The sequence below is a fragment of the Channa argus genome, chromosome 3 (genome assembly GCF_033026475.1).
Source record: "Channa argus isolate prfri chromosome 3, Channa argus male v1.0, whole genome shotgun sequence".
Classification (NCBI taxonomy): Eukaryota; Metazoa; Chordata; class Actinopteri; order Anabantiformes; family Channidae; genus Channa; species Channa argus.
In genome coordinates, this window is record NC_090199.1 from 7,976,469 (window position 1) to 7,994,134 (window position 17,666).

General features: G+C 40.9%; 1 protein-coding gene across 3 annotated transcripts in view; it reads left to right on the forward strand.

Annotated features, from left to right (window-relative positions):
- grin2ab (glutamate receptor, ionotropic, N-methyl D-aspartate 2A, b) overlaps window positions 1–17,666 on the forward strand; it is a 90,602-nt gene that overhangs the window by 13,077 nt on the left and 59,859 nt on the right. For all 3 annotated transcript variants that reach the window (XM_067499002.1, XM_067499003.1, XM_067499001.1), the window contains exons 3-4: window positions 7,876–8,100; window positions 8,201–8,359. In XM_067499002.1, the coding sequence (XP_067355103.1) occupies window positions 7,876–8,100; window positions 8,201–8,359 (384 nt within the window). The remainder of the gene's footprint in view (window positions 1–7,875; window positions 8,101–8,200; window positions 8,360–17,666) is intronic.

Sequence of the window (17,666 nt, forward strand, 5' to 3'; positions counted from 1 at the left end):
GATACAGTCACAAAAGGACACATCGCAGTGCGCCAATGAACAAAGTCCCGTCTGGTGTTCTGGTCCTTGTTTATTCATATTTATTACCAATAAAATATAAATGGCAGAACCCTTGCAGACATTTTTGTTGCCCTGGTTCCACACGTAACACAAGAATCCCCAAAAAAGATGGAACTACCAAAAAGTGTGTCCCCCCCTAACACATGTACACACACTTCTCTGCATTGCTGAATTTTTGATATGGAAAAAGGTTGTTGGGCTGTTAAAAGGCTGTGTCTAGGGGAGCGGGGAGCAAGCCGGCGGTTTTATCAAGGACAAGCAGGAAGGCACTTACATCACGGTTAGCCAAATATAAATGTGATATTTCCAACAAGACCTTTCCCCCTATAATCTGCAGTCAAATCGAGTCAAACATGTTTGTGTTTTGCAATTCAGTGTCTGGGTGGATGGATAATTATACGCACTGTACTTTAGTAAATGCAGCGCAATCTCTGGAAATCTCAGAAAAAAGTATCAGTATATGATGTGTTACAGAGGTGATGCATTGCAGGTGTTTTAAACTGAATATGATAATTAGGCAGTTTTGTTTAACTACTGAGAACATTTCCATTGTCGATACCCTCCACTACCCAATATCTACATATATCTATATTTTTGTTAAGTGCAAGGGGGCGTTTGAGTATCAAATACCTTTGCTTTGTTTTATTATAGATTTACGAAATGTAACACTGACTTCTTAGGATTTGAACAATGAAGTTCTGGGCTTGTTTCCATCAATTCACCAACCTTCATGGAGCAAAAATGTCAGACAGTCACCACAGAAATTGCGCTATAAATGATGACAGTTGTACGTGATAGTTCAAGATTCACGCATCAATCATTACAAAAATTGAACATGATTTTCAAATTTAATTAGGGAATTCAATCTTCTATTGTCTTCTCGTGCCCTCTTAAAATAATTGTAAAAGTAGCTTGGAGCACTTTCATCTAAACTCTTGTATTTAATTGTAAATGACGTGCTCTGTCCTCCACTAGAAGCCAGTGAAGCTGTAAGAACTGACACCTGTCAACATGACTTCAAGCTTTAGGCTGCATTCAGACAGAGTTTCACTGTGGGGAAAAAAAAAACAAAAAAAAAATTTGCTGCCCTTCTCATTCAGTGCGTGCTGGGAAGATGTTTAATGCAGAAGGGACGGGACGCCACAGGGAGCACCGGCAAAAAGACACAGACCAAGCTCCAAAAGTTAGAGCAAGTTCAACTTTTTCTGCAACGTCATGTCACATTATCTGCCAAAATGCTGCACCAGGCAATCACATGCATGCAAGCCTGCATTACTGGGAGATTCTTTTGTAACATGAACATTTTATTTCTGCTACTGAGCTCAACAATGTCAGAACCAAAGCTGCTGCAGCTGCCAACACCTGCAGATTAATTGTCCAACACACTGTGTTGTGGACTTTTTAGTTTGGATTGTACATAAGACAACACTTCCATGGACCCAACCTGCAGCCCCTGCACTGCTGGTTCCCTTTTCTCATTTTTTCGGGGGAATTTCAACTCTAACCACTTTGTTTTGTGCTACTTGAACATCGTGTTTCCAGTTTCCATAACAGATTAACCGCATTGTTGAAATAGACCTGGATCTGTTTTCTCTTTCTACTTGTGTTAAATACAATAAGGTGCGATGTGTGTGTGGAGGACTTCAAGAAACACAGTCGTCCATGACCCACAGGGTCAGTGGTTCAACTCTGAGTCATCCTGGCTACATATTTAAGTTTCCCTCGGCAAGACACTGAACTTCACAGTTGTCCCTCTGTCTGCTACTTCTTTGTAAGCTGCTTTGGATAAAAGCAACTGCTAAATGAATAACTGTAACGGTAACATGGTTCAGGAAAAATCCCATGGACAGGTTTCCTTTATTTTACACAACATACTGTTATATGATGCGACACGCACACGGTGTCATATCCTCGTGGCTACGTTAATGGCAGGAAAGTGTTTCACGCCGGACTCTGTCTCACACCTGACGCTATGTTTCTGTTATTTGTTATGAATAGTATGTACAGTAGCTATGAAAGAACTGCCATTATTGAGCCCACAGCAGTCATTTTTGAAGTGCTTAACAAGTCTGAAGTGTGGGCGGGTAGTTATTAAAATAAAAGCTAAAAGGTACTTTTATGTGTATGAAGTAAAATTATAATAATGGCTTGATGTGTATTATCAAGAGATGCATATAACTGTAATAACAGGTCAGTAGTGTAGTAAGAATGTGTCAGCAGCGAGTGTAATATTCCTAGTGACTTTTTTATCACTTTTATCAGTTGAAATTGATTAAATGCTTAATGGCAGCTGGATGAACGTTAAACTGTCAGTACCAGACATGTTACTCAAACTCATTAAATCCAGATATATGTGTGTGTGTTTGTGTGTTTGTGTCTGTGTGTGCATATGTGTTTGTGCTTTCTCTCAATATTTACTTGTCTGCTTGACTGCTGACTACTGACCTTAATTCACAAACGGACATAGTCAGTTTAAATATTTTCAGCTGGGTCTCACAGAGCCTTTTTTTCTCATCAGGAGAGTGTCTTCCCTCACAGGCCATGAACATTTACATCTTCTTACATCTTATTTTCCCATCCGTGCCAAAAATGTTAACACAACCTACCCACCCCCCCACCCCCCACCCCCAAAAGAAAGACAAATGACCTTGCCTTTCCTTCAAAGTTGGGTCTAAAACTTTACACTTACACTTTGTATAAACTTCATGCTGTGTATTGCACTGACAGTAAACATTATCCTAAATTGGAAAATGCAATTAGTCTGTAAGAAGTAGCTAAAGTTCAAAACATTTTCTGTTGGTTGCAACTCAAACTGCTGATAATCTAACCAATACAAAGTTAGAGGAAAGAAATCCTCCCAAAATGCTTTTACCAAAGGATTCCGCACCTTTTAAAGCAATGTTTGCGTCACGCCACCATCTGCAAAGTATTTTATTAATTTTTTACCCGTCTGAGACACCACTCAGCACAAACTGTCGGGTAATGTCATGAGCTCGGCTACCTTATCACAGCACTATTGCAGCCAAATTAAACTAAGAAACAATAATGGTGGGTGGCCCACGACGCTTTTAGCGTCTGTGAACTGTGATTCTTTCTCAACAAACACAGCGATGATTTGTTCTAGTCTAAAGAGAGACACTGCCAGTGGGGAAAGTGTTTTTCCTCCACTTTCTTTTATTTTTTCTTAATGCTTTCTCCGCTTTAAAATGTGGTTTCAGTTATGGCTAATGTCTGAATGAAACTGTAAAGCAAAACAACCTCACACTTTGTACCAAAGGGTAAAGCAATCATTGAAACAGTGAATCAACTAACTATATGTGTGACTTGTACATCACTCTCTGGCACATGTGCAGTATGTCGCTTGTAGACGCATTCTCTAAATGACTTTGTTAAGGAGATGCACACATCCAGGAGCACTGGACAACTTAGAATTCACTTTTTGTGCACTTCCATTTAACAGGCGCACTGGTCTGGAGGTGTAGTTTGCCTGTCATTGGAGATGCGTGCGTGCAATCGTTGAAGTGGAGGAGGATAAAGGACGATTGCACAGAAAACAGGAGGAGATTCGATAGACTGCGTGTTCGGGTGCATTTATTAGGCTCAACGGTCAGTTTTAAAAAGATTCTCAGTTGAGGAGACAAAAATTAGCAATCATGCATTCTGCAGAAATTACGATAACAGAAACGTGTAGGAGAGGAACTCTGAATTATTTAGAAATTAGAGTGACAGGAGTGCGGTTAAAAAAACAACGTTGTTCATTTTTATCAAGAAACAAATATTTGATGTAGAGTTGAAGTTTTGTGGTTATTAACTTGAACTTTATGTGATGTTTTTTTTTTTTTATATATCACATGTTGAATCATTGCATCATCTACTGCGCTGGTTTTTACTTTTTTATTTTTTAGTGCTTTCATTATTTTTCTGTGTTAAGAGTTTAATCAGGCTCCTAGTAAATGGTTTGGAAAGTTCAAATTTCATTTAATGGGGAGTTTTATGGGCATTAGTACATTTTGGTTTCTTGGAGTCATTAGCCTACCACATTCACATTTGATCACCGAGCTGCATCTTTGGAGATCTCGTTTCTTTGCAGAATGCACCTAAAAGATGGTCCCAGTTACTGATAATTGGCTACCAATTAATCAGACACTAATTTCATGTAGATTGCCAGATATATTCATCAATCAGGTCCAGACACTCAGAGTTTGAACGGGGGTAAAATGAGCATTAACAAATAATTTGATGATGAAATACTGTAGGAAAGTAAGACACAGTACATGTAGAGAGCTCACAGCCAACTGTTCTTTCATATAAGTTTATTGCTCTTATGCAAATGTTAAAAACGTCTGACAGCTTCTACTGCACTGTACAAACTTTCTTAGAGATATTTCCATCTTTAACAAAGTTACCAGGTACCACTGTAACACATTTATTGAAGTAAGAGCACCACGGTGTGACGATGAATAGCGCTAGGGACACTACAGACCGGCATCTGAAGATACATCATCTTGTTTTACTGACTTGTTACTGAACAGTTATTCTGGTCCCCTTCCAGAATAACTGCAGTCACATTTATTACTGACCATTTGTTGCGGTTTTCATGGTCTGAGCCGCAACAACATATCTTTTGATTATAACCGTGTAGTGTATGTTCAGCTCTTATATTGCACTGCTTTCCATATTATACGCTGTTGGCATAAAAATAGCAGATTGCAAACACAAAAATTTCCATTTATTATAAAACAGCGATATCATGTTGTTGTCAGATTTTTCTGTACCCGCAAAAATGTGAAGAAAGAGGTTGTTTCTAAGGCCGCTCGTGTTAGCAAATTTTACAACGATGACTATAAACCGCGTTAAACCTCCAATAAAGGCACTAATGCACCACCGCTGCTCCAAAAACCCTCCAAATGGGCCCTCGTTGGGCTACTGGGGGGGGGCCATGATGGGCTTCTCTACCACCGTAGAGTGTAGTATTGCCACTGCTTTAGTGCGAAAAGCCTCCCAGACTCCCAGTGACACGATAAACCGAAATTAAAGAGGGTCAAGTGGCTATTTTGATTTCCCTTCTGAAATCTGAAGTCAGTAGAGTCTCTCCACAAGCTTACAAAGGTATAAAATCATATTTGAACTTAAGTGTCGCTAAGTTATTTTGGGGAAACCCACATAACCAAGAGCCTAATTTGTGTTGTCATCTACAGACACGATGTAGAGCTGCTTCACTGGCGATGAATGAAAGAAAGAAACTGTGGACTGATAGATTTAAGCAATTACACCCACATGAGCTTTATTTAATAGGCGTTAGGGCTAACATTGTTGAACCAAAAAATGTGCTTACATCCGAGGCAAATCACTCTGGGTTGTGCAAGACGTCCTCTGATTCATTGTCACTGAAGCAGCTTGAGGGCCTCTTAATGCCAGCTCCCATTTGAGCACCGGGTGTGTTGTTCGTAGCTTTGACATAGACTTCCCATTCACACAATATGGGACTTAACTTTAGAGATGAAAATAAAAACATTTTTTGGACAAGACTAATTTGCTGCTTGAAGGGAAATTAGTACAATTTAGCAAACATGTTTGAATGAGGACAAAGAAAAAGCTTCCTACAGTGATGTTTCCTTCATTTTATTGCACCAAAGCAGCTATTAAAACTAAATCTCTCAGCTATTTAAAGCATAAACACCCATTTAGTGTCGGTAGGCTATTACAGAACTTTGCCTGCTGAGAAATATTGCATTGTTAAGATGCTGCATTTGCCAGCATTGTGTAATATCAGTATAAATGCTAACACAGAGGCAAACACTTCCCCTCATGACTTTTCTTTTTGGAGAAGAATCACAGCAGTCGGTGGAGATGATTTTAAGCGCAAATGCAAATCTGTAAGACGGCGGAAACACTCAGTGACCCAAAGTTTTCCAGCTACGTTGACCATTTTGGAAGCTGTGGCACAGCACACTCTGGCTCCTAGTTATGTTAGCTCCGATGCTAACTCCAGGGAAAGTTAGTGTAATCTTGTCCCATTGGTTGGAGCTGACACTAATTCCCTGGGACAGGAGTGTAGCGGTGTGTGATTTAGCGGCGTATGCTAAGTGCTGCTGGAGCTGCAGGCTAGTCTGTGGGCACCAGGGCAGAGAGAACAAGCTGGGAAAGTACTGACTTAACTAACTGGCCTGATTAGACTGGGTGTGAGATGACATGGATCAGATACACACACTAACCCATCTGGAAAGGCAGATTGGAAGAATTAGAAAAAGGTTTCAAGAATGAAATGCGTTAAGAGCAAATGAACAGATACAGATGATGAGGAAACATGGATGCAACGTGACACAACGGGGAGAGTGGAGGACACATGGGTTGGGGAGACACTAGGTTAATTTTGTGGATGTGATGTTTCCTCCTGGGGTGTTTTTCAGCTCTGCTGGACTGTGGTGGTGTAAGAAATTGGCTGAGATGCAACGTAGCATTCGCATCATGGTTTCATTAGCCTTCATTCAGCCCAAGGCATTTCACACTGCATTTCCTCTACTCATCTGCTTCTCTTAGATCCACTCACATTACAGGAAAAGGTAATACAGAGCAAGCGGAAACCAGGAACACGAGCTTAGACTCCGCCGCGTTTTTGAACTGAACTTGGTTACGATTGGTTAGAGTTGAAAGAAATACTCCCTTTTATTTCAGTGACTGTTATTGATCGATTCAGACATGTGAGTGCCTTTAGTAATTTGAAATGCTTCCCCCTCACACCCCCGTGAACTCGGTGAAATCAGATTACATTTATTTCAGGGTTATTTTACCCATTAATAACTGGCACTTTACTGTGAACACTGCCTACAGATATAGATTATGTTCAAATCAGCAGACAGTGGAAGAGAGATTTAGGGCATCTCACGAAGCCCGATTAGTGGTTTAGCAAAAATAAAGTTCGGTTTTACCCTGGTCCCCCGGTGGTCACCCACGTGGAAACTGAATTAAGTGCTTTTTGAAAAGTGGAGGACAGAAAGACACAGTGCCTATCATGTAATCTTTGGTTGTGCGCTTGAAACTTGTGAATAATAATGATTAAATTCGAGTCACATATATGAGTCCCGCTGTTTTTCTCAAAGATAAATGCAAGCTAATCTTTGAGAAAACCCGGCGGGTTCGTTTTACAGTACTTATTGCGTTCCTGAAGGCATCCTCAGAATACCCAACAATCCTATATCCCGCTGGTTAGGAACAAATTCTGCTCGAGGCAAGTCCATTTTTAGCTCGTTCCACAAGGTGCGACTCAATTTCTTTCATGCAAAAAAGTGGCAGTTCTTGTTTGCCTTGTTAGACACAATAACAATATCTGTGTGTGTGAGTCAAATATGCAAAATTGAAACAAATAGAAAAGAACATTTTGATAAAGGAAAAACATATAAAGTTTCATCTTGTTGCTTTTCTCACAGCTTAACACGCTACTATCTTCCTATCCATTATGCATGTACTGATAGGCTATTTGTTATAGCAACCCTTCCTCTGCCTTCTGTGAAAACACACATCGTTGGATTACAACTTCCTAAGAAGAGAACGTTACATTATAACCACCTTGAAGCCTCTTTATCTACCATTATTGTATTTCTTTTAAAAGATGTGTCATTTTATGACTTGCACACGTTAGTATTTTGAACATACAACCGAGCAGGCAGAAGCTGTCATTGTTAAAGAATGTTGTTAGAGCCTCAGTGTGGGGGATTGGAAACACAAATTCGGGTTTGAAAATGTCACTAGCTTCTTTTTGAAAGGCTTTCTTCATGCCAGTTCTCTCTCTCTAATGTCTGCTGTTTGTTTTTTCAGGATATGATGGGCGTAGTGGGCTGGATGTTGCTCCTACTCTCCCAAATAACAGTGCCTGTGGCGTCCCAGAAGCCTCCGGGGCTCAGTGTGGGTGTGATCATGGGCCAGACGCGCCTTGTTACTGACCAGGACATCCGGCTACCTCGGCGTCCTGATGATCCCCTCGATGTCTCCGTGGTAACTCTGAGGATCAACCAGACAGACCCGAAGTCTGTGATTACACAGGTGAGAAGTGCTGTGAACATTCACCAACACCACACACACACACACACACACACACACACAGACCCTTGTCTGAGTTTTTTTTTTTCACTGTGCCCCCAAGGTGTGTGAGCTTCTGTCACGCACTCGTCTCCACGGCATTGTGTTCGCCGATGGCACCGACCAGGAGGCCATCGCCCAGATCCTTGACTTCCTCTCCGTGCAGACTCAACTTCCAGTCCTGGGAGTCCACGGAGGGTCCTCCATGATTATGGCTGACAAGGTGAGTGACACAAGCACTGACAGGTCCAAGCATCAAAACAAAACATACTCGTGGTTCTTTGTATAAACAATGTTTGTGTTTGGCAAGCGAGATTAGGGAGTTGTTGTAATCCCTGCTCTCAGCCAGCTCTAAATATTGAAGGATAATGCTTTTCCCCCCACTCTGTTTTCAGAGGTGCCAACACGTTAGCAGTTTCATTGACAGACTTGGTATTTAAAAACTCAATCCACCTGAAATTCAGCTCCCAATTCCACATAATCCACCAGGCTACAGTAGGAAAAAATTACAAGCTTTCCAAACCACACAAATTATATATTTTTAAAAGTGCCCACTTCAGAGATACAGAGTGTCTTCAGCTGGTGGGGATGTGAAATAATAACAAACCGCAGGCTTTGATAAATGTTATCTTTGCTTCCAGTGAGTTACTTTAAGCTTTTTCCAATGGATGTCTAATGGGTGTTTTGAGGTTGTTTGAGTTAAAAATGAACATGGTTCTCTTACGTCTTATATAAACTGTCTGAGGATGTTGTGCTCAGTGTGTTTTTAGATTAGAAAATGACTGGGAAGCTTGCTATCAGGGTAACTCTTGTCAGTTTTTGTTTAAGTTTAGAGCGGAAACACTACCAACAATGCAAGTTGGTGGGCAGAATTCGAATCGGTCTTTGGGTTGATGGCTTGTATCACTATAAGCAATTTAATGCTAATGAGCCTTTTAAAAGGTTACACAGTGCACATTTAAAAGTACAGTATTCATAAGGTCAGAATAAGTCTTTTCAGAGAACATGCAGCAATCTCTGCATCAACACACTGGGTTTCTGCCTGGTTTGTTTCAACCATTATTAAAAAGTGTTTAAAAAATGCAATGCACACTGAGCAGAGCAGAGCAGCAGTAGTGTGTTTGTTGTGAGTACGGCGCCAGGAGGGAGGAACGTTACGGGGACAGACTTAGGATATGCCAGGGAATAGTACAAGGTTATTGTTGGAGACGGATGATTATTTTCAAATCAATTTACTACCACATATCTGCTGTTACCTGCACTGTAATAGACAGTCATCATGACAGAGAGAATCCAGAGCATTTTTTAAATCCCAACAGACAAAAACCTATAACTCTGCTTTAAAAAAAAAAAAAAAAAACTCCAACTCCCCAAAAAAAATAAAAATAAATTCGGTGTAGCACGGCCAAGCATTGTTTTAATATATAATTCAAAATCTTGGCATGTATGGGTTTAGTGGGATACTAGAAAAAAGTCTTTTAGTTTTTAGAAAGAGAACTAAAGATATCATTTAACACTGGGTTTTGGTTTTATTTTGGTGTGATGCTCCGTGTAAAGTTTGGGATGCGCATCTCCTTCTCTTTGGTACTAACTCTGTAGACCTCACTGCCTGACAGACAGACTGAAGAAGCTTTGATGAAAACACAACCAGTTCTTTAGCTTTTAAATCTCTCAGGGCACAGCAGCCAAAACACAGGAACCAATAACTGCCGCACAGCAGCCCTTTGAAGTCGTAGTTGATGGGAAATGCTGCGTGTGTGTGTGTGTGTGTGTTGGTGTGTGAAGAGAAGAACAGAGATACAGACAGAGGAAGTTTTGACAGACAGTGAGAGTTAACTGAAGGTTGGGTGACTGAGGTTGCAGTGTGAAGGTCACAAGTCGACTGAGGATAGAATGATAGAGGAAATAAATAAATAGTTCTTTCCCACCTTCACTCGCTGCTCCCGATGTGCCATTAAACAAGGTGCTTAACCCCCGACTGCTCTAATTGAACTGCTCTGTCGCCAAGAGTACGAGCGTGCGGCCGTTCCTGGCAGCTCCCAGGTGTGAGTGTGAGGATGTGGCCTGTAACTAACCAGCCTCAGCCCCCCCCGCCCACAAGTGTTCCTGCAGGTCTGTCCTTTAAATATAAAAAAGTCTTTCTGCCTGGTTTAAATTAAGGGCAAAAGCAGCCCACTGGCCAACAGCTATGGAAGCTCAGTGAGTCAGCAAATAATTGAAAAAAAGCATTGTTGTTCTTCGCTTTCGTGTTGCTGCTTTGAAGTTTGTGCGTGGGTGTGCAGACATTATGGTTCACATGTCTCTGTACATGTCTCAGAGAAATAGTGTAAATACGTGAAGGTTGAGGATTTACCTGCTCTGCTGTGAACGATTCTCTAAACTTTTCTGCACTTACGCTCAGTGCTGCAACTAAGGATTGTTTTCATTTCCACCTGATTACATTTGAATGAAGCAATTAATTTGGGGAATTGGAGTTGTTAAGGCTGCTGCCTCGCAGCCACAAGGCCCCCATTTCAAATCCACCTGCTTGCTGCAGCCTTTCAGTGTTAAGTCTGCATGTTGTCCCCCTCCCTGTTTTGGTTTCCTCTCACCGTCCAAAGACATGCATGTTAGGAAGTGGAGCACAGGAAACCTTGAGAGCGAGCAGGGACATTTTAAGTGCAAGGGAAGCTTTGTGAGAGGAAAAATAATACAGTTGATATAAGATAGAAGAATGATACTATATTTAGACATAGATGTTTAGGAAATGCTAAAGGGACATAAAGGGGTCCTTGATGGATTGGAATAATTACTTCATCAGCAGCTAAGATGGACAATGCACAGAATTGCTACAATGCACCATATGTGAGTAAAAACATGGAATTCATCAGGGTATGGCAACCGGTAGACTTCATCTGTTAAAGCGTAATGCATTCATGTATTTCTGAGTGATTGGACAAGCTATTACTCTGGAGCTAATTAGGAAGATAGGAAAAGAAACTGCCAAAGGAGACACACTCCACGTTCAACCCTCCAAAAGACAAAGATATTTAATTTATAATGATATAAAACAGATGAAAACATCATTACAAAATATCGTCTCATTTGTGAAGCTTCAACCAGCAGCACTTTGGCACATTTGCTTAATGAATTAGTGAAAGGATGAGCTGATTATGAAAATTTTTGGCAATTGTTTTCCTGTTGATTAAGCTCTGATTAATCAATGAATCATTTAAGCACCTGTCGCTTGCCGTCTTGCCAGGTGGCATCGCTAAAGTGGAGAATGATGGAGGTGATGAGGACTCTCACTGAGGTAGACACGTTTTGCCCTTGAGTCACACCGTGGTGGTGAGCGCATCGCAGTGACCTTTCCCCAGCGCTGCCCTCAGCTGTAGAAGCTCCTCTCAGTGATTTCCGAACACCGTACACATGTAAATAATTAGAATAACAAGGAACAAACCTCGCAAAAACACGTTTCTCTGTGGAAAGGCAAAAACAACAACAAAAAAATCTGTCTTTGTGTAACATCATCAGGCTGAACCACAGTTAGTTTCATACCTGCTGCCTGCTGTGGTGTAGTGGTAATCTATAGGATCGAAGAAACCCCAGTGGGCTGCTAACAATTCAGCTTGATGACTGTGGGCTAACAAACAAAGCTGTGCTCTTTGCAGCCTGAGTGGGTAGAGCACTGTGCTCTTTCTCTCCATCTCCACACACACACACACACACACATGCACTCGGTTAACGTCGCAATCAAGCCTATAGTTGAGGAGTGAAAAATGAGCAGCTCATCCCATGATTGGGTATCCAGGCTAAGTTCAGTATTATTCTGCACACCAGTTTTAGGTTGAGAGCATAAATCACAAACACACACACACACACACAAAAGGAAGAACATGATGCCAAGAAAATACAGAAAAAAACTTGAGCAGGCAGGCAAGTGCTCTAAAATAATGGATATACGTGGAGGTGGGCAGTGCAAGTGTGAAAAGCCCGGTGTTAAAGCAGCATTAAGCTGCCAAAATGCAAACTTAACTGTCATGATTATGTCACATTTCAAGAAAAGCCTTTCTCTTCTTGTCATTTTTATCAGTGGCCCGCTGCACAGCTATCACACTGTATCACGTAAACAGCAGCAGGCATTGTAGGCATCATTCCTGAAAACTCTAGGGCTTATCAACACGACTGTGGAGGCCAGTAACTTACGACTCCTCAGGTTTTTTTTTTTTTAAAAAGGACAGTTTTTACTTGTCACAATTTTGTTAAGTTTACTCACAGTGTAACTTCCGAGCTCTCTCGCTTACAATTTGTGTGTTTCCCAGAAGCTGGAATATTTTAGCTGTTTTTTTTTAAAAGGACATAAGTGTCCTCAGTTCAAACAATGGATTTAGTTGTTTAGTTGTGTTTATTGTTTCAAAGAGCTGCGCTTTGCCTTTCTGTTGCTTTTGTTAAATTTTTGCTGCGTGTAATCTAGCATCTCTTTGGAGGCTGTGGTTTGTGCTGCTGTTGAACTGAACTGTATTATGCAAAGAGGTGTTTGTCTTATTTGCTTAGACTCATTGTTTTAAAAGGGGTGAACAAAAGTAACAGACTTTATTTTTTTTACATAACAGTACATTTCAAAGACTTCATTTTCCACGATGAATTATGAGTTATTGCAGGACTGTTGAGTTAGACTGGATTTGTTTTACCTTGATGTACTGTATCTAACTGCAAACTACGTCTACATATGTGTAACTAATAAACAGTATGTGAGAAAAAAACTTCATCCCTGAGGCCTTGTTTAGTACTTTGTGCTCTGCCGGACACAACCCTCCTCCACCGCCACTCAACACGGTTTGTCCACACCATCATTTTAACTCCATGACTCAAATTGAATCTCTTAAATGGATGAAACTGCATTTCACCTAAAGTAGACCCCAGACCCCATAGTGTCTAAACAGCTTTAACAGATGTTACGTATGAACAGCCGTTGTGAAAAATGAACTCATTTTGAGCACAGCTTTTGATCGTCAGGAATCAATTAATAAGCTAATAAACTAATGTATAAACAAATGCATAGGATAGTGAGAAAACGGACCCCTGGGCACAGAAGAAGAGAACCCCACAAGTTGTATTTATTTATTTTTCGGTTGGGATGAGTCTCCAGTAAGTGTATTTGTTTTTGTCAGTTTTTAGTCATTTGATGTCCAGTTTGGGACATATTTTGTCTATTTTCTGGGACATTTGCACCTCCTGATTAGGCCCTGTCTTATCTTGTTTTACCTTGGCTATCATTCATCTCTTTGCGGGTATTTTAAGTCTTTTCATTGACATGAAATTACCCCTTCAAACAGGAAATATGAACAGCAACATCAGAGGCTTTGGCCCATGGGACCCCTGACCTGTCAGGCTCCTGGGGCTGTGCCCACTGGGCCCGTTTAATAATCCATCAATGCATGTGATTTAAGACTAAACATTGATCCACTGGCCTGGGACAAACCCTTGAAACCTTGTTGACACCAGTATTGGTTTTGGCCATATGTCTCTGTGTAGCTCTGCCAGAACCAGCAGTGTTTGAAACGCATTCAGCCCACTTGGTTCAGCCCCAACAATGCATTGAATTGGGCATCTGTGTTTGTCAAACCTATGTTTTTCCTCTCTGAAAGAATATGGATTCATGTCACAACAGGTCCGCCCTCTCTCTCTGTCTTTCATTCTTTCCTAGTCTCTGCCTCCTTATCAGCCCATATAATGTAGGCCAGTGTGGAACAGTCACAAATAATCAAGGGAAAGTTGAACTGTGTGCTGTGCCGACAGAAGACATGTTTGGAGAACATGGAATTGATGGGGAGAAAGGGCATGTGTAAGCCCAGGAGGGGAACCAGATTAGTTTGGAATATTGTACTTTATTTATGGAGGAACAGCTTTGGGAAATAAAATATGTTGTCTGGTACCACACACCCATATGTGCTCACTCATGCTCCGCCAACCTTGTTCATCTCTTCTTTTCTTTTTCTTTTTTTTTGGGACGTCCTTGTGCGTTGGGTATAGATGGTGGGGTTTGTGTGTGTGTGTGTGTGTTTTGGGGGGGGGGGGGGGGTCACAGTATGCAGCATAAGAACGCGAACATGCTAAAATAGAAGGCGGTGAATTAAACATGCATGTCCTTTCTTTTCTTTGCGCTTCCACCAAAGTGCCTCTGGTGTCTGCATATCTGGGTGTGCACATGTGTGTGCCCCGGCTTGGGAGGTCCCATATCAGTAGGGGGACATTTGCCCAGCTTCTCTGCTGAGACTCTTTAATATTTAACACCTGCGCCTCTCACCTGCCGTCACTTGTAGAAGATCCACTGCTGTGTCATTGCTGCTGTAATTTTTCTCCCTTCCTTTCTAGGCTTCACTTAGTCTGTGTTCCCCTCACAGTCTCTGTGGAGTGGAGGAGCCAGCTAGAAAGCTCCAGGAAATCTTGCTAGCCTTGAACCCCTGTGAAACAACATTGGGTGATGGGTTTGATTGTCTGGATGAGAGAATAAGAGAGAGGAGGAGACGGAGGGAGGGTTAATATGGTTACTATGGTGACTGCAGCATTTAGTTCTGTTCTGCTGACTGCCAAGGTTCTCTGACTGTGTTTACACCACAGGCCTTAATGCCTGGTTCCTTCCAGCTTGGCTGGGCACCACATTGAGCACAACTGGCCTCTGAAGCTGGTGGCAGCTTGTGTCCTTGTCTCTGCACTAGCAAATCCAACTGCTGCTTCACTAAGATGGTTAAATCTCTAAATGCTGCTTGGTATGTCCCCACTATAGTGGTTTGTAGAGATGGAAAGTTGTTGGAGAGTTGGAGTGTTTTCATTTTTTTTATTGTTTACTCTTATTTCACTATATTTTGTACTTTTTAGATTTCTTTTTACTTAATAGTTATTCTGCAGATGCTGAGTGAATCCCATGTTTTCATGTTGTCATGTATTTTTTTATGTTTACATATTCATAATATAAATCACTTCTGTACCATCTCTAAGAAAGAATTGGAATCACTTTTACCAGACCGTGTAAATGGAGCCTTTGTGGATGTTACTTGAACAGAAACTTTGAAAACTCACACAGACAAACAGATGCACACAAGTTTTCATTTTTCAAATTAGTGAATTGGGAACAACAGCAACTAACTTGAAACAAGAAACAAAAGAAGACCAAGGCCAATCTACGCCTAAGTTGTGTAAAGAATATTTGCACTTTTGGCTTTGACACTGTGCTGCAATTTCCCTTCACCAGGGAAAGCGGAGCAGCAGCATCACTCTTGTCTTGGAGGTGTTTTCATCTTTGGGCAGTTGAGATATTCACTGTAGTTTTGGCTTTGAGACAGTCACCTTTTTTTTTTTTTTTTTTTTTTTTTTTTAACTCTGAGTGCTTTTCATCTTTAGAGAAAGATGCTCCCTCTTTTTAAAGTGAGGGAAGACAGTCACTTTACCTTCCAACACACTTTCCTCCTTTCCTTTTTCTTGGCTTTTCTGCTGATGAAGTTTGAATTTCTGTAGGCTGCTTTTTCCACCAACCACTGCTCTTTGCGACCTGCACGGCTCTTTACTTCCCTAATGCTGAATTACAGTTCTTCACCAAGGAATGCATTGGCTAAAATCATTGTCAAGCCTTAGAGCAACTGACAGATGATTGACAAACCCATCTGAATTTATGAAACATTTATCTCTAAAACTTTAAATATTTAAGCCCGTTAAAGTTAAATACATGTTTGTGCCTCTGCTTTGACTAGATTACTGCATTTACAGTAGATATGATGATTGGATTTTACCTCCTCAGGGGCACTAAATGCCAAGGAAAATATCAACTCAAGAATTGAAGTGAAAGGCAATGGAAGGGCAGCAGTAAGATAGCAAAAGCCTTGTGAAAAATAATATTGTTGTTGCATTTCTTGTTTCTGAATGGCTCTGAGTGCAGAACTTCACTGAAGTGCACTTTACATACATGCTTTAATTAGCTTCAGTTGTCTTAGCTGTTATTACTAAAGTGCTTTTCATTGTTGTATTACTGTGGCTATTAGTAAAATGTTAGTAAACGAAAGAAAGCTTTTTTTTGGGGGGGTAAAAAAGGTAAAAAGTAGATACGTGTTTCAACACAGCCTGCCCAGGCCAACAGTCGGGGATCCAAGTTTTCTTTACGTGGAAAATTATAGATGTAGACAGAATAAAAAGAATTGCTCTCTAAATAGTACTGAATGGGGGACAGGAGAACGAAACCAGAAGGAGCATTTTATTGCTTCAGGCGGAAACATGCAATAATGTGATCATCCAGTCTAATTGGTCATCACAATCTTTTACAGTTGTTTCCACTGTGCTTTTCTTAGTACAGTCTAACCTCCCAATAGTATAAGGACCATGTCCCTTAGTATATGCAGTACATGTAGTGGTGTGTCAAAGGAAATTATCAAAAGAATATTTTCTTTCTATTGAATAACTGCTCATTATTGTCTTTATTTACAGAAAATATGCATTTATTCATCACTGGATGACAAATAATGACAACTAACATCCCATTATTTGTTTTCCATTTCTATGTTGTACTCAGCTACTGACCATAAAGAGTTAATCGTATGGGTTCTACAAACAGTTCTACAGAGGCGCTGTCCGTCTATATGGAAATCTATGGAAATCATAGAAGTTTCAAATGGCAACTGAAAGTTGATTGTATAAAAACTGTGGTAACATGCATATTTTCTTCTACAGTATGAATGTATTTCGGGGAAGGCGTTTCAGTCAATGGCTCATACTGAAAATAATAGTTAACAAATGTCAAAGAGTGGAAGAGACTCAAGTTTATGGTCTGGTTCTTTGCTGAACACAAAGACCAGTAGCTGGTGAGTTGAACCATAAACTATCTGGAGTCCCGTCAACTTGACTCCTTTCACTGTGGTCGACACTCAGAGTGAATAAGCTACTTGGATGAGCAGCGGAACGTTTTCAACCAACAAGAACAAGTGCAGTTGACAACCCCCAGGTAACCAAACCTGGATGACTGAAAAAAATTTTTTTAAAGTAGAGAAAATTTCTTGTTCGTGCAGTATAAATACATAAGTGGAGTCAGAAATGTGAATTTGGTTGGTTATTAACAAGCTAGATGTTGGTGAGAAAACGTGGTCGGTGAACAGCTTATTGTGAGAAAATAAGAAAGATTTTCTTCTACTAGTGTCTTAGTGCTCAGCTTCCCAGCAGCACCAAGCTGGAACCTCATACTTTGTAACAAGGAGTTCAGTAATTCTTGTTTTTAGTGTTTGCTGCGTTTTAGTTGTCTTTGAACAAAGTTTGAAGCCATCCATTGTCACACATAACTGCTCTCCCACTGCACAGGCATTGGATTCACAATCCGACAAAAACAGCCCATGGTCAAACTCTGGGCATCATGGCGAGTTGGTTTCTGTCGACACTGGCTAACTGGAGCACAAATACTGTCAGTCACAGCTGATGTCTGACAGCTCAGTCTTGGTCTTGGCTAGCGGTGGTGCTGCCCAGTCACAACAGCCTAAGCCTCTGCTTTTATCCCCACAGTGGTGACTGTGGCT